Source organism: Myotis lucifugus, unplaced genomic scaffold, assembly GCF_000147115.1.
Source record: "Myotis lucifugus unplaced genomic scaffold, Myoluc2.0 scaffold_86, whole genome shotgun sequence".
NCBI lineage: Eukaryota > Metazoa > Chordata > Mammalia > Chiroptera > Vespertilionidae > Myotis > Myotis lucifugus.
This window is the reverse complement of record NW_005871134.1, coordinates 599,025-621,165: the sequence shown is the minus strand read 5'-3', so window position 1 is coordinate 621,165 and position 22,141 is coordinate 599,025. Positions and strand designations below refer to the sequence as shown.

Here is a 22,141-nt window from a genome sequence, read left to right as displayed (position 1 = left end):
TGAGACACTAAGCTGAGTGTTAGGTTATTGCTAATACTTAAACCTGTCCTAAAACCAATTCTGTATGGAGAATGTTCTGAAGAAAGAAAGCGTAGACATGGGAGGTCTAGCCAAGAGGTTACAGCGGTCCAGGCTAAGGAAAATTGCTACTTGAATTAAGGTAGCAGAATTGGGAATAGATGTAAGTGAACAGGCTTGAGATCTAGTGATATTGTAGCCAAAGTAATGTCTTAGTGCATACATTACTCACGTTTGTGATGATGTTGATGTAAACAAACCTACTGCACTGCCAGATGTATAAAAGTATAGCACATACAATTTCAGTAGTAGACAATACCATCTAGGTTTGTATACTAGTAAGTGCACTCTATGATGCTTGCACTCCAATGAAATTGTTTAATGACACATTTCTGACCATATTCCTATGTTAATCAGCACATGATTGTATTCCCAGTTCCTTCCCCTCAGGTTTTTAGTTCTTTCACCATTCTGGTGCCTTTCATTTGAACAGATGCTAGGTTAGTCCTCAGAATTGAATGCAATATTCTTGTCACAATATGATCAACACATAGTAGGGGAGCCTATCCTTCCCCTCACTCAGATGCTTTGTCTTGCCTGACATTTTATCTCAGCACATTCATCTAGTTGTTTCTCCATATATATACATATACATATACATATACATATACATATACATATACATACATATACAATAAATAAATAGGTAAAATGGGCTTCAGCAAAACTGAAAACCTTTTTGCTTCAAAGAGTGCTCTTAAGAAAATGAAAAAACACCCAACAGAATGGAAGAAAATGTTTGCAAACCATATATTTGATAAGGGTCTAGTATCCAGAACAGATAAAGAACTCTTACAATTCAATGAAAATAAGCAAATAACCCTATTTAGAAATGAGTAAAGGATCTGAATAGATATTTCTCTTAAGAAGATATATGGATAATCAATAAGCACATGAAAAGATGCTCAACATCATTAGTCATTAGGGAAATGCAAACCAAAACCACAGTGAGATACCACTTCACACCCATGAATGGATATAATCAAAAGGACGAGCAATAGCAAGGATCTGAAGGAATGGCTGGTGGGTATGTAAAATGGTACGGCCACTTTGAAAAACAACCTGGCAGCTCCTCAAAAGGTTAAGCATAGGGTTACCAGTGACCCAGCAATTCTACTGCTAAGTATATACGCAGGAGAATTAAAAACATATATCCACAAAAACCTGTACATGAATGTTCATAGCAACATTATGCATGAAAGCCCAAAAATGGAAATAACACAAATACCCATTAATTGATAAATAGATAAGCAAAATGTGGTATATCCAGACAATGGAATATTATTTGGCCTATCTAAAAGAAGACAGACACAAAAGGTTACCTATTATATAATTCATTGCAATGAAATATTCATAATAGGCAAATCCATGGTTGTCAGGGGCTAGGTGGCGGGAGTAGTATAGAGTGACTGCTAATGGGTTTCTCTTTGGGGTGATGAAAATGTCCTCAAATTAGATAGTTTGAATGTCTTTAATTTTTATAGATCCTTTTCAAGCTATATCATCTTACCATAAATAATTTATACTTTATTAAAAATAGTTTTAATATTATATCATGTTTTCTGAGCTAGAAAGTGTTAAGAAATGTTTTCTATGCTTGATTAGGTCAGACCAGTGTCTCATAATCTGTATATTCTCCAACTCAAGCATGGCATATATAGCACACATAACACTTTCTTATAAATATGTGTTATACATTTAATGCAGTTATAATTTATAGACTGTTGCATATACAGATCTTCTAGAATTAACACTCTCCAATACAGTAGCCACTAGCTTTATTTTATGTGGCTACTGAGCACTTAAAAGAAACCTAATCTAACTGCAAGCATGAAATATATATCTGATTTCAAGATGTGAAGCATTTTAATATTAATTACAGGTTGAAGTAATACTTTGGAGATATTGGGTAAAATAAAATATATTAAAACTAATTTCACTTATTTTTATTTTTTTAAATATATTTTATTGATTTTTTACAGAGAGGAAGGGAGAGGGATAGAGAGCCAGAAACATCGATGAGAGAGAAACACCAATCAGCCGCCTCCTGCACAGCCCCCAATGGGGATGCGCCCGCAACCAAGGCACATGCCCCTGACCGGAATCGAACCTGGGACCCTCCAGTCCGCAGGCCGACACTCTATCCACTGAGCCAAACCAGTTAGGGCTAATTTCACTTATTTTTAAATGTGGTTTTTATTAATGTGCCCCCTCAAAAATTTTAAATTACATATGTAGCTCACATTATATTTCTACTGGACAGTGCTGTTCTAGACTATCTGGGTTAGTGATGGAGAAAAAAGAGGTCAAAAGATTGAGGACTAGATATATGGCCTCCTTAGAGCAAAGGCAGTAAATAAAAATCCTTGCATAGCTCTAAAACCTTGCTAGTGAGAGGAACCAGATCATTCAAATGAACTCTGTAAGAGAGAGACAGAAGGGAATGCAGGCATCTAAGAACTGATGATGTCTTTTTTAGATGTCTCCCTGGGACTCTGCTCTAAAATTGTACCCACCTACACAGAGGTGGTTAAACAGTTATAATCCTCACTTGTCATGGACAACTTGTTCGCTTGCCTCTTTACTTCACTTAGTGCATCTGGATACTTTGGCCTTAAGTAAAAACTCCAGAGATTACTAATCTCAACTCCCACCCCTTCCCAAGTCTCTTGTTTCAACTATCTTCTAGTAACATGCTCTTTCCTCAAATTTGAAGTGTTTCTGGATTAGAAGAAACAAGCATTTAGTCAATTTTGTCATTACTGACCTGCATTTCATATTTCAGAGTCATGTGGAAGCACCAGGATCCCATTCCTACCACTGAAATTAAAACAAACAAACAAAGCCATTAGCATTACATTCTTTGGAAGTGGCCAGAGTGACTTAAGAAGGCAATAAGACATTTCAAAGCACTGAGTGTATGTTTTAACAAATATATTTTTATTGATTTCAGAGAGGAAGGGAGAGGGAGAGAGAGATAGAAACGTCAATGATGAGAGAGAATCATTGATCAACTGCCTCCCGCACACCCGCTACTGGGGATCAAGGCCACAACCTAGGCATGGCCCTGACCAGGAATCAGAATGGAATCGTGACCTCCTGGTTCATAGGTCAATGCTCAACCACTTAGCCACACTAACTGGGCTCAAGGCACTGAGTTTTAAGAAGAGCAAAGTTTATGAAATCTTGTGACAGGACATAGCAGACTCTGCATAAGCTCTATAATTAATAAAATTTTGGTATAGAAAAAAATACAGTAAATTCCCTCCAGTACACGATTTACAAATATAATCAACATTCTCTGTTCTACCTGTAAAATATATTACCTGATGCTCAGGGTAAGCTTTAATGGCATAGCTGTTTAGTTACTTTAGTACTTCCTTGCACATCTGATCCAAATAGCTGAAATGTATGCTTACTAAGAGCCAGTCAGTTATGTTTATTCCCAAACTTGTTAATGCCACTGTATTTAGTTATCAAAACTATGACTGCCAAAAAAGAGCTGCTGTTTCTACAAAAACTATTTTAAATGCTTAAAATAAAATTGAGTTGCTAATAAAAATTGCTGTTGAATTAGGTGTGGGTAAGGTATCTGTTACACATTAGGAAAAATAATAAAAATCTAAAGATTCTGTATTCATTTCTCAAAGTTCTTTCCAAGTGCCTCTATTTTAAATAAACTGCTTTCATTTTAGAGTTTTAAAATTTGTTGTTTTTAATCCAAGAAAGGCTAAGTAGAACTATAATTAGAATCCCATATTCAAAGGTGATACCCTATATAAAATAATTGTCAAAGATTATGCAACTATGCTTTAATTAAAATAAACATTTTAGGAGATATATATATATATATATATACTTTTTAAGTAATTATATGATTTGACTTTTTTTTTTTATTTGACTTTTTAAAAATCAACCAAACAAATATCAGCTCCTATCACATCTGATAATTGGGCTTTAGTGTGATTCATTACATTCAGTTCAACAAGCATTTACTGAGCACTTCCTATTTGCCAAAAGTCAGTTACAGATGTTGAGGTAGAATGATAAAATCCAGACCTTGGCCTTAATAAGGCATATAGTCTAATAGAGGGCACAAGCTGATAAACAGAAGGTGCCAGTACACGGAGCTATGATAAGGAGATAGCATAGAGTACCATGGGAACACAGAAGAGGGGCACTTATGAAGGAAGTCAGAGAATGCAAGAATGATGCCAGAGGAGTTCGCCTTAAGGATGTATAGGAGTTAGCCCAACAGACATGGTAAATGGGGGTGTCACCATATAATTTGCACAAAGCCACTTGAGAAAAATTTCAAACTTTTTGTTACTCTTGCTTTTTAAAAACAACAACACACTATATACATGATTACATTATTTTTTACTGCTTAAAATGAGATGAGAAAAGTAAAAAAGTTATTGCACTTGTTTTACTAAAGAAATGAGGAAGTAGGAAGGTTGGTGTCTTTTCAAAAGGAGAAATTAGAAGATGCAAAGATAGATAAGTTAATATAAGTGGGAAAAATAAACTCTGTGTGTTATTTAAAGTCACACAATATACTCATGAAGTAAAAAAATAAAAATGAAGTGGGATGACCATTCATCCTAAAAGGGAGACTGGCCACTTAATCATGCTTCACTCAAGGAACATTTATATCCAAACCCTTTCAAATGTTCTCTTGGTACTGTTTATACATAGAACACTAAAAATCTGATTTGTAAAGATCCCTTTATGATTTATCTTTTCAACAACCTATGTAGAATGCAAAGAAATGTAATAGAACAGCAGCCCTGCCTCCACACAATCTATATACATAAAAGCCTAATATGCAAATTGTCCCCTTGAGAGTTCTACTAGGAGTTTGATCCCTCACTATGACGTGCACTGACCACCAGGGGGTGGCACGGAACGAAGGAAGGTTCCGGCCAGCAGCCAACAGCTGGGGAAGGGAGGCCCCAGCCCACAGCCGGAAGACCCTGATTGGCCCTGATCGCCCACCAGGCCTAGGGACCCTACCCATGCACGAATTTCATGCACTGGGCCTTTAGTATTTTATATTTTGCCACTTTAAAGCAAAGCAGCTGTCACATCTTTTTTTAAAATGGATTTTTAGAGAGAGAGAAAAAAATCATGAATTTGTTGTTCCATTTACTTATGCATTCATTGGTTGATTCTTGTATGTGCCGACTGGGGAGCAAACCCACAACCTTGGCATATGGGGATGATGCTCTAACCAACTGAACTATCCAACCAGGGCAATGCAAACCAACAATATTTGTTTATCAGCTTGACAGAGATATAATTCACACACTACAAAATTAATTTATTTAAAGTGCACAGTTATATTGTTATTAATATGTTTATATAGTTGTGCAACCACGGTCATTACCTAATTTTAGAATATTTTCATCACCCCAAACAGAAACCTAATATCTATTAGTAGCCACTATTTATTTCTCCTGAAATCTTCCAACTCCTTAAGCCCCAGACAACCATTAATTTATTTTCTCTCTCTACAGATTTGCCTGTTCTGTACTTTTTATATAAATGGAAGGAATCACATAATTTATAGTCTTTTCTGTTTGCTTTCTTTCAATTAGCATATTTCCAAGGTTCACTCATGTTATAGCATGTATCATTAACTCATTCCTTTTATGAGTGAACTAGAGGCCCAGTGCACGGATTCGTGCACCAGTGGGGTCCCTCAGCATGGCCTGCGGGGATCAGGTGGACGCCGGCAGTCCAATGCCGCCTGCCTCTCCTGCTCATCCCACCCTGCTACGCCTGCCACGGGCTCGCACCCAGTCAGTCCCAATTGGGAGAGGCTTGCGCCGCCATAGCGGTGCTCATAAGCCGTGAGCCCTGCATCTGGCGCCTGTTGATCAGCTGAGCGGTGCTCCCGCTGTGGGAGCGCACTGACCACCAGGGGCAGCTCCTTCATTGAGCGTCTGCCCCCTGGTGGTCAGTGCGTGTCATAGTGACCAGTCAGCTGGTGGTTTGGTCATTCGGTCACTTAGGCTTTCATATATATATATAGATAGTAGTCCATTGTATAGACATACTACATTGTATTTATCCATTTGTCAGTTTATTGACATTGTTATAAATTGCATGCCTGTATCCCCCCAAATTCATTTGTTGAAGCCCTAACCCCCAACATGATAGTGTTTGGGGCTGAATCCTTTGGGAGGTAAGTAGGTTTAGATGAGGTCATGAGGGTGGGTCCCCATGATAGAATTAATATCCTTATAAGAAGAGGAAGAGACAGGACCTTGCTCTCTCTCCACCTGGATGCAACAAAAATAGGCCATGTTAAAAAAATATATAGGCTATGTGGAGATACAGGGAGAAGGTATTCATCTGCAAGCTAAGAAGAGGGCTCTCAATAGGAACTGAACAGACCAGCACCTTAATCTTGGAATTTCCAGCCTCCAGAACTGTGAGAAATAAATGTCTGTTATTCAAGCCACCTAGTCTATGGTATTTTGTTATGATAGCCTGAGCGGCTTAAGACAGACATTTAGGACTTTTCCACATTTTGGCTATTATGAATAATGCTGTTGTGAATATTCATGTACAGACAGACCTCGCTTTCTTGTATTTCACTTTATTGCCCTCCACAGACACTGCTTTTTCTTTTTACAAATTGAAGGTTAACACCCTCTACCAGCAAAGATTACAACTCACTGAAGGTTCAGATGATGGTTAGCATTTATTTTAGCAATGAAGTATTTTTAAATTAATGTACATTGTTTTTCCTTAGACATAATGCTATTGCACACTTAATACATACAGTGCAGTATAAACATAACTTTTATATAACGCACTGAGAAACCAACAAATTCATGTGACTTTCTTTTTTTATAATACTTGCTTTATTGCGGTGGTCTGGAACCAAACCCATAGTATCTTTGAGGTCTGTCTATAATTTAGAGATGATTTAAAGTATACAGGAGGAGCCTGGCTAGTGTGGCTCAGTGGTTGAGCATCGACCCATGAACCAAGAGGTCTCCGGTTTGATTCCCCATCAGGGCACATTCCCCAGTTGCAGGCTTGATTCCCAGTAGGGTGTGTGCAGGAGGCAGCCAATCGATGTTTCTCTCTCTCTCTCTCTCTCTCTCTCTCTCTCTCCCTCTCCCTTCCTCTCTCTCTAAAAATCAATAAAAACATTTTTTTTAAAAAGTAAGTATAAAGGAAGACTAGAGTAAAGACACTCTATTCAATAATTGGTGCTCAGAAAATTGGACAGATACATGCAAGAAAACGAATCTAGATCACCTTCTTACACCATATGCAAAAATAAACTTCAAAATGGGTTAAAGACTTAAATGTAATACTCAAAACCATAAAACTCCTAGAAGAAAACATAGGCAGTAAAATATCTAACATTATTTTTAGCAATATATTTCTGCTATAACTCCTTGGGTAAGGGAAATAAAAGAAAAAATAAACAAATGGGACTACATCAAACTAAAAAGTTTTTGCACAGTCCTGGCTGGTGTAGCTGTTGGTTAGAGTGTTTTCCTGAGCACCGATGGGTCACTGGTTCAATCTCCCATCAGGGCGGGTATGGAAGACAACTGATTGATATTTTTCTCTCACATCGATGCTATTTCTCTCTCCCTCTCCTTTTCTCTCTCTCTAGAATCAGTAAAAAAAAATACCCTCAGGTGAAGATTTAAAAAAAGATTTTGTGCAGCAAAGGCAACCATCAACAAAATGAAAAGACAACTTATTGAAAGGAAGAAGATATTCACCAATGATACATCTGATAAGGGGTTAATATCCAAAATTTATAAAGAACTCATACTACTCAATACCTAACAAGAAATCCAATTAAAAAAATGGACAGAGGACCTGAATAGACACTTCCCCAAAGAGGCATGCAGATGGCCAATAAACATATGAAAAGATGCTCAAAGCACTAATTGTTGCCCTGACCAGTTTGGCTCAGTGGATAAAGCGTCCGCCTACGGATGGAAGGGTCCCGGGTTCGACTCTGGTCAGGGGCATGTGCCTTGGTTGTGGGCACATCCCCAGTGGGGGGTGTGCAGGAGGCAGATCAATCAGCTGCCTCCTGCACACCCCCTACTGAGGATGTGCCCGCAACCAAGGTACATGCCCTTGACCGGAATCGAACCTGGGACCCTTCAGTCCACAGGCTGACGCTCTATCCACTGAGCCAAATCAGTTAGGGCCACTGCAGCATTATTTACAACTAGAAGTCCAGCACGCGAAATCGCGTGGCCCTGCCCACCCGCGTGGCCTCGCTGTGCTTGCAGCCCCGCCCACGTGCACAGGTCTTTGGTCATTATGGCGTTAGGGCCACTGGGTTTTTATAATATAGACAGATAGCCAAGATATGGAATCAACCTAAGTATCCATCAATAGATGAGTGGATAAAAAAGCTGTGGTACATACAGTATATAAAATGGAATATTACTTGGCCATAAAAAATGAAAATTTTATCATTTGTGACAGCATGGATGGACCTACAGGGCATTATGTTCAATAAAATAAGTCAGTCAAAGACAAATACCATATGATTTCACTTATATATGGTATCTAAAGAACAAAATAAGCGAACAAACAAAATTGAAATGAACTCAGAGACACAGAGAGTGGACTGGTAGATGCCAGAGGGCAGAGGGTTTGGGGCACTGGGTGAAAGAGGTGAAGGAATTAAGAAATACAAATTGGTAGTTACAAAATAGTCACAGAGATGTGGGGTACAGTATGGGGAGTATAGTCAATACTGTTGCCATCATTCTGTGAAGGGTGCTGAAGATATAGGGGGGAACATTTTGTGAGGTATGTGATTGACCACTGTGCTGTACACCTGAAATCAATACAAAATAATGTTAAAGGTAAACTGTAATCGGGGGAAAAATGTATACAGGAGGATGTGCGTAGGTCACATGCAAATATTAATGCCATTTTATATTAGAGGCTTAAGCATCCTCAGATTTTGGTATCTGAGGGGGTCCTGGAACCAAACCCCCATGGATACTGAAGGATACATAATGAATTTTGCATTTTAAATTATACCACTCTGGTTACAAGGCAGAGTAATGTCTATAGGAGTAGTCTCCCAACTTTGATAGCAAAAAAATATTTTAACAACTCCATAAATGTATATAAATTTATAAATTGTATACATATAATTTATTTATAAATTGTATACATACAGGGCCCATAGTAAGGCCCTGTATGATATGGTCCCTTCCTAAATCTCTTCAACCTCATATTCTGCCACTTTCCCCCTTAACTGCTAAAGAATATTAGGGGAAAGTCAGAAAGTAAACAAATAATTAGAATATGTGCAGCAATAGAGATACAATAGGTCCTCGGGTTACATCAGAGATCCGTTCCTATGCGCGATGTAATGCGATTTTCTCCATAAGTCAGAACCCACCTACATAAGCACCTATGTCACTCACATGGAGCACATACACAGCAGTAATGAAGTCAAACAGTAAAAAAAATTTAAAAGAAAGATAACAATTCCTGACCTTTACTTGTGGTAAATAGATACTAAAAAACATAAAGCACATATGTACATACGTCAAAATGACAGAACTCTCTTTTTAATAAATACTGTAAATGGGAGATGGCGACGTAACCACAAAACGACGTAGGTTGAGTCCGGCGTAACCAGAGGACTGCCTGTATACGTATTGACCGGGAATACAGAAAAGGGTCATCTCATTCTATCAGGGAGTTGAAGAAGGTTTAAAGGAAGGCTTACTAGAGGAAATAACACTTAAACTGAGTCCTGAATGACAGGCATGGTGAACTTACTAGACAAAAGAGGCTAAAGGCAGAGATGTAAACATATGTATGACACTAAAAACGGCAAATAGTTTGACATAGCTAAAGTATAATGTACATGGGGGAGAGTTGTTGAAGATGAGGCTAAGGCAGAGAATCCAGATGAGGACTAACCTGCCAATAAATATAGATTTCCAAATAGGTTATTTCATTTAAAAAATGGTTGAATTGAAAGAGGCATGCCTGGCTGGAGAATATTGGTAAAAACCAATTTTCACCACTGACAGGCTACAATTTATCAACAGGTGCATATTTTCTGAAATGTTATCCAAATTGGCACAAATTTAAAAAATTCAGAAATAGGGAAGTTGAGTTATTTAAGCCAAAGGAACAAATGTAAAATATGTGAAAGCAAAACAACATTCATTGATCCTTAAATTACACAAATTAGAAATTCTGGAGATACTTAAAAAAAGAATCTAAGTATTTTTCTCTTCTTCCTCTTGCATGCAAACTGACTAATTCAGTCACATAGAGAATAAAACGTTTCATTAGTATAAGGGTGACTGTTAGCTAACATTTCACCATGATGTTTCCCTTAAAAATATGGAGGCACCAAAGTTAAAATAAAATTCACATTTGTAGGAATTGTACAGCACTTTCCAAAAAACAAGTAACAGGAGCAGGTGGCCATGGCTGAAGTGAAAACTGAGGCAGTCAAAATAATAATGGAATTGGAACAGAGAGGTCAATGTCCCATCTGCATCTTCTAATTAAATATTCATATTCATAGCACTTGATTGCAGTTGTAAGAGTCTCTCAAGCATATAATAGAATTTCACTGAGCTGGAACCTATTGATTCAAATATTTTGGCATGCTAACAGTCAAACTTTTCAAGGTTATAATAAAACAAAGATATGTTCTGATACACATTTATTTTGACCCACTTGACTAACCACACTGTGGAGAGTGTACAAAGGTTTTAGAATGAGACCTTAAATAATCTATCATTTATTACTTATCAACTTGAGCAAGTTGCTTAAATCTCTGAGACTCAGTCACCTCAGCTGTAAAATACGGATAACAATGTTTATCATGAAAGGTTGCTTGAGGATTACCTAGCATGTACCTGGTATACAATAGATTTCAACAAATTTTATTTTCTAGTCCCTAACTCAAGCTATGAAAAAATTCATATACATGGAGAATGGAATCATTAGATTTTGAAAGTAGGTTAGCTTATTTGAAGTATACTCATTTTCCCCTTGACAAGAGGCATAATGTTCTTAAAATCATTTCAGGTGACTTTTAGTCTGGCAGTGACAGACTATAGGTATGATCACACTAAACTTAAGGAATGTCCAAGCAAATGACTTTGGGGGAATGACTTTCTGTCTCTGACATTTCTACTTCAGTAACTTTCTATTTCAGCATTGGACTTAGATAATAAAGATCTTTAAAAAGTTTTTTAATGGATTTTAAAGAGAAAGAGAGAGGGAGAGATAGAAAACATTGATAAGAGAGAAACATCAACATTGATTGGCTGCCTCCTGTATGCCCCTCACTGGGGATTGAGCCCACAACTTAGACGTGTGCCCTGACTGGGAATGACTGGGAATCGAACTGGTGACCTCATGGTGCATGGATTGATGCTCAACCACTAAGCCACACAGCCGCACAATAAAAATCTTTAATAGACTTTTTCTTGCTCTATGTGGTTTTTTTACTATTTTATAACTCATTTTATTTTTCTTGTTGCCAATATCTACTCATTTAATTGCACAACACATACATTTATACAACTACCAATATGTTTTATTGTTTATTTGAAGTTCATTTGTCTTCAATGTAACATAAGCTCTCTGGGGACAAGAACTTTGTCATTTTTGTTTTCACACACACTGTTTCTTCACTTGTAAAGAATAAGTGAACATATTTCTATGTTAAAGGAATAAGATAAATCACAATTTGTGATTTTGAAAGTAAAGAGAAAAATTAAATCTCATGGAAAAAGTTTCTTTTGGCTTGCTTCTACTTTATGTAATGCGGTTTTAAATTACTGGCTTAAATCACAATGATTTCAGTCATGTGCCACTTAATAATGGGGATATGTTCTGAGAAATGTGTCATTAGGCAATTCTGTCTTTGTACGAATACCATAGAATGCCTTTACACAAACGTAGGTGGTATAGCCTACTACACACCTAGGCTAGATGGTACAGCTTATTGCTCCTAGGCTACAAACTTATACGGCAGGTTACTGTACTGAATACTGTAGCCAATTTTAACACAATGGTAAGTATTTGTGTAACTAAACAAAAGATACAATAAACTAGAAAAGATACAATAAAATACAGTATATCTTTATTTCTTCAATATAAATTAACCTGGGCTTCCTATACCTTTTTTACTTTATAAACTTTTTAATATTTTTAAAATTTCAACTCTTTTGTAGTAACATTTGGCTTAAAGCACAATTGTACAAACATTTTCTTTCTTTACATCTTTATTCTATAAGTTTTTTCTATTTAAAAAACTTTTTATTTTTACTTTTTAACTTTTTGTTCAAAACTAAGACACAAATGTACACATTAGCCTAGACCAGGGGTTCTCAACCTGTGGGTCGCGACCCTTTGGGAGTCAAACGACCCTTTCACAGGGGTCGCCTAAATACATCCTGCATATCAGATATTTACATTACAATTCATAACAGTAGCAAAATTACAGTTATGAAGTAGCAACGAAAATAATTTTATGGTTGGGGGTCACCACAACATGAGGAACTGTATTAAAGGGTTGCGGCATTAGGAAGGTTGAGAACCACTGGCCTAGACCTACGCAGTATCAGTGTCATCAATACCACTGTCATCCACCTCCACCTCCACATCTTGTCCCACTGGAAGGTCTTCGGGGCAATAAAGTGCATGGAGCTGTCATGTCCTATGATAAGAATGCCTTCTGGAATACCTACTAAAGGACCTGCCTGAGGTGCTTCTTGAGGAAATAGGTCCATGGTCGTTTGCTTGGTTTGTTTCTTTTTTTCATCATAGATTTGCTTGTAAGCAGATAATGCACCATGATACCTTTCCTAAACTGCCACCATAGGATTCACATACTTTCGAGTCCTTTACCGTTAGCCAGTACTGTGACCTATGGTATTTTCGTAAATACAAAATTGCTTTCAGAAATTTTGTATTTACTAGTATTGTGAAGCTTTCTCTTTCTATTGGTGTTTTTGTCTGATTTAGGCCCCCAACTTCTCTCCCTCTTTTCCATATAGTTTTTCAAACCTCCCCAAGTCTAAAACATCAGATATAGTTCTGTTGGAATGTGGTGTTTATTTAGTATTAAAAAACAAGTTGAAATTCACAGTATTCTTTTTCTCCTAAGGCTGGAAGTGTGGGTTAAGTATGGCTTTATTTACATTATTTTTTTAAAATTTACATTATTTCTTAACCTGTTTGGTTTTCTGGGGAAATGAGTGGACATATTCTAACATAAGAGGCCACCATTATTCTAAAGCAACCTAGAAATCCCTCAGATATTTTTATTCCTATTGTTATTACTGATTATAATTATTGTATTTTATAAACATTCTTAACACACCCCAGGAAATAATGCAAAGTGCTAAGTTTGTGGACAAGTCTTTCTTTTGAAGAAAAATCAAGTAACTTTCTTAAAACATCATGATAGACAAACAGATTCAGAAATCAAAGTCTCTCTAACTAATCTAATTATGGTAGAATATGGCATGATACACTATAGCTTACAGTTTTGTCGTAATTAGAAGTATTTATGCTCATATATAAATAATACCTATCTTGTGCTAAAACAAAACAAAATTGTTTTTAGCTTAGAAAGTTATATAAAAGAAACAAACTAGAATAGAATTCACGTTCTTTGCTATTTTTGTCTTTATGATGATAATGCAATAACATGACAGTGATTTTCCCATCTTGAGTTATAGTAAAGTTCATTCATGCATCTATGCAACATTTATTGAGGACCACTAAATTGCCAAATAATAGGGATACAACTAAGACACAGTCCCTGCCTCACAGAAAGCAGAGGAATATGAGGGTTGCAGATGGTTAGATACATACAATGCAGTGTCCTTTACAAAAAGTCTAAAAATATGCAAACCATCTATATATAAAAAATCCTAATATACAGACCAAACAGCAGAACAACTGAACATACAGTCATTATGACATGCGCTGACCACCAGGGGGTGCGCACGGAACGTGGCGGGCGTTGGCCATGGCAGGATGGTGGAGCAGGTGAAAGGGGGTTGCCAGACCAAGGTGGGGTGTCAGTCGCTGTCATCAGGGAGAGCTTCTGGTTGTTACTGAAAATTCTTTGCTCCCTTGCGCCGCGGTCCCACCCGGCGCTTGCACTTGATGCCCGTGCCGGCCTCACTCACACCCGCTGCCAGCGCCTGATGCTGGTCCCATTGCTCGGTGCCATCAGTGGGTGCAAGTGGCAGCTGTCGGCCCCGCTCTTCCCTGAGGGCTTCTCCACCTCCCTCTGCTCCTGAGGGGCAATAGGGGCAGCAGCCGCCGCTCACACCACTGACGGCACCGGCCCTGCTTGCACCCACTGCTGGTACCAGCCCCAATAGCTCCATGCCATCAGCGGGTGCGAGCAGGGCCAGTGCCATCAGCACGTGGGAGCAGCGGGAGCAGGGCTACGGGCAGACAGGGGACTGGGGGCTGCAGTAGGAGGGGCCGGGCGGGGGCATGGAGATGGGCCAAGATCCGCCTCTGTGCCCACTGCAGCCTCACAGACCACAGTTCCTTTCAAGGTGCACGATTTCGTGCACTCGACCCCTAGTACTATACCACTATATACTTTTAACAATAGACATAAGTGTAGTATAAATATAAAAGCATGGAAAAATGATAATCAAATTAGTATAGTGGTTAACTCTGGTAGGTGAGCTGGGAGAATGAGGGGAATAAAATCAGGTAGGAAAACAAAGGAAGCTTCAATTTTATCTATAGTTTGTAGTTTATTTCTTTTAAAAAGAAAAAGTAAGATCTGAAACAAATATTGCAAAGTGCTAAGATCTGACAAAGCTCCATAATAAGAGACATGGATATATTTGTTATATTTTCCCTATTCTTCTGTATGCTTGAAATATTTTATGATTTTAAAAAAATGCATTCAATTCACTGGCAAGATTTATGGAGTTTTAATTCATAACAACAATTTAATAACACAAAATTGAGAACCAATATTAGGAATGAATGAGAAAAACAGCCTGAACACTGTATATTATTTTTAGATTAAGTGTTATACATACCTGTAAGTGCTAAATAAGCAGCAATGTACCGCTTTTCCAGTCCATCTCTAACACTCTGAATTGCACCAAAAATTGGAGGTATAATCATAATCAGGTTACTCACTGTATTCCCTATAGAAGAAAAGCACGAGAAGATAATTAAGTTAACCAATACTACTTTAAATAAAGATATATTCACTTGGCCATTAATAAACATTAAAGAGATAACTTCTCAGAAAGATGGTGGAATGATATTTACAAGGTGCTAAAAGAAAATTTTCTACTCAACAAAAATTTCTTATAAGAACCTTAGTAGGCCCTGGCTGGTTTGGCTCAGTGGATTGAGCGTCGACCTATGGACCAAAGGGTCACAGGTTCAATTCCAGTCAAGGGCACATACCTTCACTGCAGTCTCCTTCCCGGCCTGGGCCCTGGTGGGGAACCAATGTTGTGCAGGAGGCAACCAATCGATATGGTTCTCTCACATCAACATTTCTCTCTGTCTTTCCCTCTCTCTCTCTAAAAGATCAAGAAAAAAAATATTCAAAGGTGAGGATTAACAAAAAAACAACAACAACAAAAAAAACCCAAGTAAAATAAAGATACCTTCAGACAAATGAAACTAAGAATTGTCAACCTGAATATCTACTAAAGAAAATCGTAAATTCTAAGGTAAAATAAAAAAGTGTCTCAGGCCGAAACCGGTTTGGCTCAGTGGATAGAGCGTCGGCCTGCGGACTGAAGGGTCCCAGGTTCGATTCCGGTCAAGGGCATGTACCTGGGTTGCGGGCACATCCCCAGTAGGAGATGTGCAGGAGGCAGCTGATCGATGTTTCTCTCTCATCGATGTTTCTAACTCTCTATCTCTCTCTCTTCCTCTCTGTAAAAAATCAATAAAATATATTTTTAAAAAAAAAGTGTCTCAGAAAAAAACCTCAAAGATACAGCAAAAAATGGGTTGGAGAAGGCAGCCTACACCAATGCCATGGAAAGGGTGGTCCATGGATATAGTATGACAAGATGAAATACAGGGTTGAGTTAATTTTGTCTGCTGAATCAAATACTAACAAATAATGATTTGCATTTTGCACTTCTTTTTAAAATTTCATTTTTGTAGTAATGTTTTTAGTTTCTAGTAAAACATGAAAGGCAACGAATCTTAATCTGATCTCTGTTTTTGTTTTTTTAATATGTTTTTTTTAATTGATTTTAGAGAGAGAAAGGAAGGGAGAGAGGAGAGAAACATCGATGAACAGCTGCTTCCCGTATGTACCGTGCCAGGTAATAAACCTGAAACCTGGCATATGCCATGCCAGGAATGGAACTCATGACAATGCTCACCCAATTGAGTCACACCAGCCAGGGCATGTGCCCGGACTGGGAATCGAATCATGACCTCCCAGTTCATAGGTCAATGCTTAATCACTGAGCCTACACTGGCCAGGGCTGTTCCTTTTTCTTTACAAAACCAAACTCAAACCATTAGCAAAGAAACCAACAAAAAACCCCAACAGCAGCCGTAGCCGGTTTGGCTCCAGTGGATAGAGCGCCGGCCTGCGGACTGAAAGGTCCCAGGTTCGATTCCCGGTCAAGGGCATATACCGTGGTTGCGGGCACATCCCCAGTAGGGGTGTGCAGGAGGCAGCTGATCGATGTTTCTCTCTCATCGATGTTTCTAACTTTCTATCCCTCTCCCTTCCTCTCTGTAAAAAAATCAATAAAATATATATTTAAAAAAAAAACCCAAGAGCAGAAATAAATAGTAAAATGGAGAAATAAATAGCTAAACTATTTTATAAATTTATTCCGGGTAAAATAAAATGGCACAATACATTCAAAATTTCAAATAAATGAATTTCAACATTGAAGCTGATATTACGTAAGACATATATCAGTTAATGGACATATACAGAACACTCTACCCTACAACAACAGCGTATAAGTTCTTCTCAAGTGCACATGGAACATTTTCCAGGGTAGATCATATATTAGGCCATAAATTAAGTCTCAAGAGGCTTAAAAAGATAGATACCATATAAAGTATCTCCTCCAACCACAATAAAATGAAGTTAGAAATAAATAACAGAAGAAAAACTGGAAATTTTCACAAACTTATGGAAATTAAACAACAACCAATAGATCAAAGAAGAAATCTCAAGGGAAATTAGAAAATACTTAGAGATTAATTAAAATGAACACACAACATAACATTAATGAAATGCAACAAAAGCAGTGCTAAAGGGAAAATTTATAGCTATAAACACTCAGATAAAAAACAAGGATCTTTAAGCTGATCTGAAAGAATGTTACTTACTAACATGAAAATATACAACACACTGGTAAAGGTAAATATATAGCCAAATTCAGAACTGTAATATGATGGTGTATACTAGCAGTCACTCTAGCAATAAAGGTAAAAGGAAAAAAATATTAAAAATAACTAAAGTTACAATAATTTGTGAATGAACACACAATAAAAACAGGTAAATTGTATTATCAAAAACCTAAAAGGGGAGAATAAAAGGTAGAGTTTTAGTATTGGGAACTATCAGCGTGAAAGAGACTGTTATATGTAAGCCTCATGGCAACCACAACGCAAAAACCTATAGGAGATACCCAAAAAATTAAGAGAAGGGAAGCAAAGCCTACCACTACAGAAAATCATCAATTCACAAAGGAACACAGCAGGAGAGAAAGGAACAAGAGAACTACAAAACAGCCAGAAAGGCATTAGTAATCCACAGTAGGCTATTCATAAATACTCTAGCCCTGGCTGGTTTGGCTCAGTGGATAGAGCGTCAGCCTGTGGATTGAAGAGTCCCAGGTTTGATTCTGGTCAAGGGTATATGCCTAGGCTGTGGGCTTGATCCCCAGTAGGGGATGTGCAGGAGGCAGCCAATCAATGATTCTCTCTCATCACTGATGTTTCTCTCTCTCTTTCCCTCTCCCTTCTTCTCTGAAATCAATACAGATATATTTTTAAAAAATAATTACTCTAAATGTAAATGGTTAAGTCTCCAAGAGATTCACTTCAGCTTCAAGGACACACATAGGCTCAAAGAGAAGTGATGAAAAAAGATATTCCGCGCAAGTGAAAAAAAATCAAAAGAGAGCAAGGATAGTTACTCTTTTTATCAGACTTTAAGCCAAGAGGCAAAGATCATTATGTAATAACGAAGGGTCAATTCATCAAGAGAATATAGCGATTGTAAATATACATGCACCCAACATCAAATGTTGGCAAGGGTATCTGTAGAGAAAGTGAAATCATTGTGCATTGTTGATGGGAATGTAAAGAGGTACAGTCACTATGGAAAACAGTATGGAGGTTCCTAAAAAAATTAAAAATGGAACTACAATCTAATCAAGCAATTCCACCTCTTGGTATATATCCAAAGGAAGTGAAAATAGGATCTCCTTAGTTAAGTTTATTCCTAGGTATCTTAATTTTTTTGATGCAATGGCAAATGGGATTGCTTTTTTAGTCTCTCTTTCAGTAACTTCACTATTGGTGTATAGAAATGCCATAGATTTCTTGGCATTCATTTTGTATCCTGCTACATTGCCAAATTCATTTATTAAGTCTAATAATTTTTTGATGGAGTCTTTAGGGTTTTTTATGTACAGTATAGATTTCTTGGCATTAATTTTGTATCCTGCTACATTGCCGAATTCATTTATTAAATCTAATAATTTTTTGATGGAGTCTTTAGGGTTTTCTATGTACAGTATCATGTCATTTGCAAATAAGGACATTTTACTTCTTCTTTTCCAATTTGGATGCCTTTTATTTCTTCTTCTTGTTTGATCACAATGGCTAGTACTTCCAGTACTATGTCGAACAGGAGTGGTGAGAGTGGGCATCCCTGTCTTGTTCCTGTTCTTAGGGGAAAGGGTTTTAGTTTTTGCCCATTGAGTATGATGTTGGCTGTGGGTTTGTTATATATGGCTTTTATTATGTTGAGGTATGATCCGTCTATTCCCACCTTGCTGAGAGTTTTTATCAAGAAAGGGTGCTGGATTTTGTCAAATGCTTTTTCTGCATCAATTGATATGACTATGTGATTTTTATCTCTCAATTTGTTTATGTAATGCTGGATCCGATTTGCTAGAATTTTGTTGAGGATTTTGGCATCTGTGTTCATGAGGGATATTGGCCTATAATTCTCTTGCATTGTGTTGTCTTTATCTGGTTTTGGTATTAGGGTAATGTTGGCTTCATAGAATGAACTTGGAAGTGTTCCTTCCTCTTGAATTTTTTGGAATAGTCTGAGGAGGATAGGTTTTAGTTCTTCCTTGAATGTTTGGTAAAACTTCCCTGTGAAGCCGTCTGGCCCTGGGCTTTTGTTTGCTGGAAGCTATTTGATTACTGCTTCAATTTCTTCCATAGTTATTGGCCTATTGAGATTTTTAGATTTTTTCTGATTGAGTTTTGGAAGGTTGTATTTTTCTAGGAATATGTCCATTTCCTCCAGGTTGTCTAGTTTGTTGGAATAGAGTTGTTCATAGTACTTTTTAACAATCCTTTGTATTTCTGTGGGATCTGTTGTTATTTCGCCTCTTTGATTTCTGATTTTGTTTATTTGGGTCCTTTCTCTTTGCTTCTTGGTGAGCCTGGATAGAGGTTCATCAATCTTATTTATCCTTTCAAAGAACCAGCTCTTGGTTTCATTGATCTTTTGTATTGTGTTTTTTTTTTTGGTCTCCCATTTACCATCACACCAAAAAAACTAAGATACCTAGGAATAAACTTAACTAAGGAGGTAAAAGACCTGTACACGGAAAACTACAGAACACTGAAAAAAGAGATAGAGGAAGATATAAACAGATGGAAGAACATACCATGTTTATGGATTAGTAGAATCAACATCATTAAAATGTCCATACTACTCAAAGCAATCTATAAATTCAATGCACTCCCCATTAAAATACCAATGGCATATTTCACAGACCTAGAACGAACTCTCCAAAAATTCATCTGGAATAAAAAAAGACCCCGAATAGCTGCAGCAATCCTGAGAAAGAAGAACAAAGTAGGAGGGATCTCAATATCAGATATCAAGCTGTATTACAAAGCCATTGTTCTCAAAACAGGCACAAGAACAGACATATAGATCAATGGAATCGAATAGAGAACCCAGAAATCGACCCAAACCACTATGCTCAATTAATATTTGACAAAGGAGGCAAGAGCATACAATGGAGTCAAGACAGTCTCTTCAATAAATGGTGTTGGGAAAATTGGACAGATACATGCAAAAAAAAATGAAACTAGACCACCAACTTACACCATACACAAAAATAAACTCAAAATGGATAAAGGACTTAAACATAAGACGGGAAACCATAAAAATACTAAAGGAAACCACAGGCAGCAAAATCTCAGACATATGCCAAAGCAATTTCTTCACCGATACCGCTCCTAGGGCATTGGAAACGAAAGAGAAAATAAACAAATGGGACTACATCAAAATAAAAAGCTTTTGCCCAGCAAAAGAAACCATCAACAAAACAATAAGAAAGCCCACTGCATGGGAGAACATATTTGCCAATGTTATCTCCGATAAGGGTTTAATCTCCAATATTTACAGGGAACTCATACAATTTAACAAAAGGAAGATAAACAACCCAATTAAAAAATGGGCAACAGACCTAAATAGATACTTTTCAAAAGAAGACATAAGGAAGGCCAAGAGACATATGAAAACATGCTCAAAGTCACTAATCATCTAAGAGATGCAAATCAAAACGACAATGCGGTACCATCTCACACCTGTCAGAATGGCTATCATCAACAAATCAACAAACGACAAGTGCTGGCGAGGATGCAGAGAAAAAGGAACCCTTGTGCACTGCTGGTGGGAATGCGGACTGGTACAGCCACTGTGGAGAACAGTATGGAGTTTCCTCAAAAAACTAAAAATGGCCCTAGCTGGTTTGGCTCAGTGGATAGAGCGTCGGCCTGCGGACTGAAGGGTCCCAGGTTTGATTCCGGTCAAGGGCATGTACCTGGGTTGCGGGCACATCCCCAGTAGGAGATGTGCGGGAGGCAGCTGATCGATGTTTTTCTCTCATCGATGTTTCTAACTCTCTATCTCTCTCCCTTCCTCTCTGTAAAAAATCAATAAAATATATTTTAAATAAATAAATAAATAAATTCCAGATATGCTGTGGATCTAAAGTAAAAGGTAAAACAATATAACTGTTAGAAGAAAACATGGGAGAACATCTTCATGATCTTGGAGTGGCAACAGGTTTTAAATAGGCCATGAAAAGAATTAACCACAAAGGCAAAAAACCTAAAAAGTCAAGAAGACTACAGAGTTAAACTAAAACTATAAAGTCAAGAAGAAAAAGACGAACTGTTTTATAAAAAGCTGATTTATAGAATAATAGATATGAAATTGCTTTATAAATAAGGTTATATATGAGTGTTAACTAATTTAACTTTACTCAACATGCACAGAAAATGATCACAGAATGAAAAATTTTGGTTAAAAAGTATTGGTCAGGGTCCAATCATCCTATCTCATAAAAGACAAAGATTGAAATTAACCGTACCTCCGCTACGCTTCCCATTGGTTAATCAGAGCAATATGCAAATTAACTGCCAACAAAGATGGCAGCCGGCAGCCATGCAGCTGAAGCGAACATGAGGCTTGCTTGCTCCAGTGATGGAGGAAGCCAAGGTTCCCCGACTGCTGCGGCCCGGCTCTGAGTTCTGGAAGCAACAATGTTTCAATTATAGAGGCTAAACAAACCCCAGATACCTGCTTTCAGCCAGCCGTGGCCTCAGAGCTGGAGCTGGCTCTCAGCTCCAGTGACAGCTATAGAAGGTAAATAAATCCCAGAATAAAAAAAGAAGAAAAGAAAAAAAGGAGAGGCTGGGAGCTTCAGTCACAGACCAGCCTGAAAACGGCCCTCAGCCCCTTATCCAGGCTGGCCAGGCACCCCAGTGGGGACCCCCACCCTGAAGGGGGTGTGACCAGCTGCAAACAGCCATCAGC

General features: G+C 37.7%; 1 protein-coding gene across 1 annotated transcript in view; it reads right to left on the bottom strand.

Annotated features, from left to right (window-relative positions):
• Positions 1-22,141, bottom strand: part of ACER3 (alkaline ceramidase 3) — an 85,963-nt gene that overhangs the window by 26,413 nt on the left and 37,409 nt on the right. Inside the window, 2 exon segments of the mRNA XM_006109640.3 lie at positions 2,846-2,898; positions 15,156-15,266. Of these exon segments, the coding sequence (XP_006109702.1) occupies positions 2,846-2,898; positions 15,156-15,266 (164 nt within the window).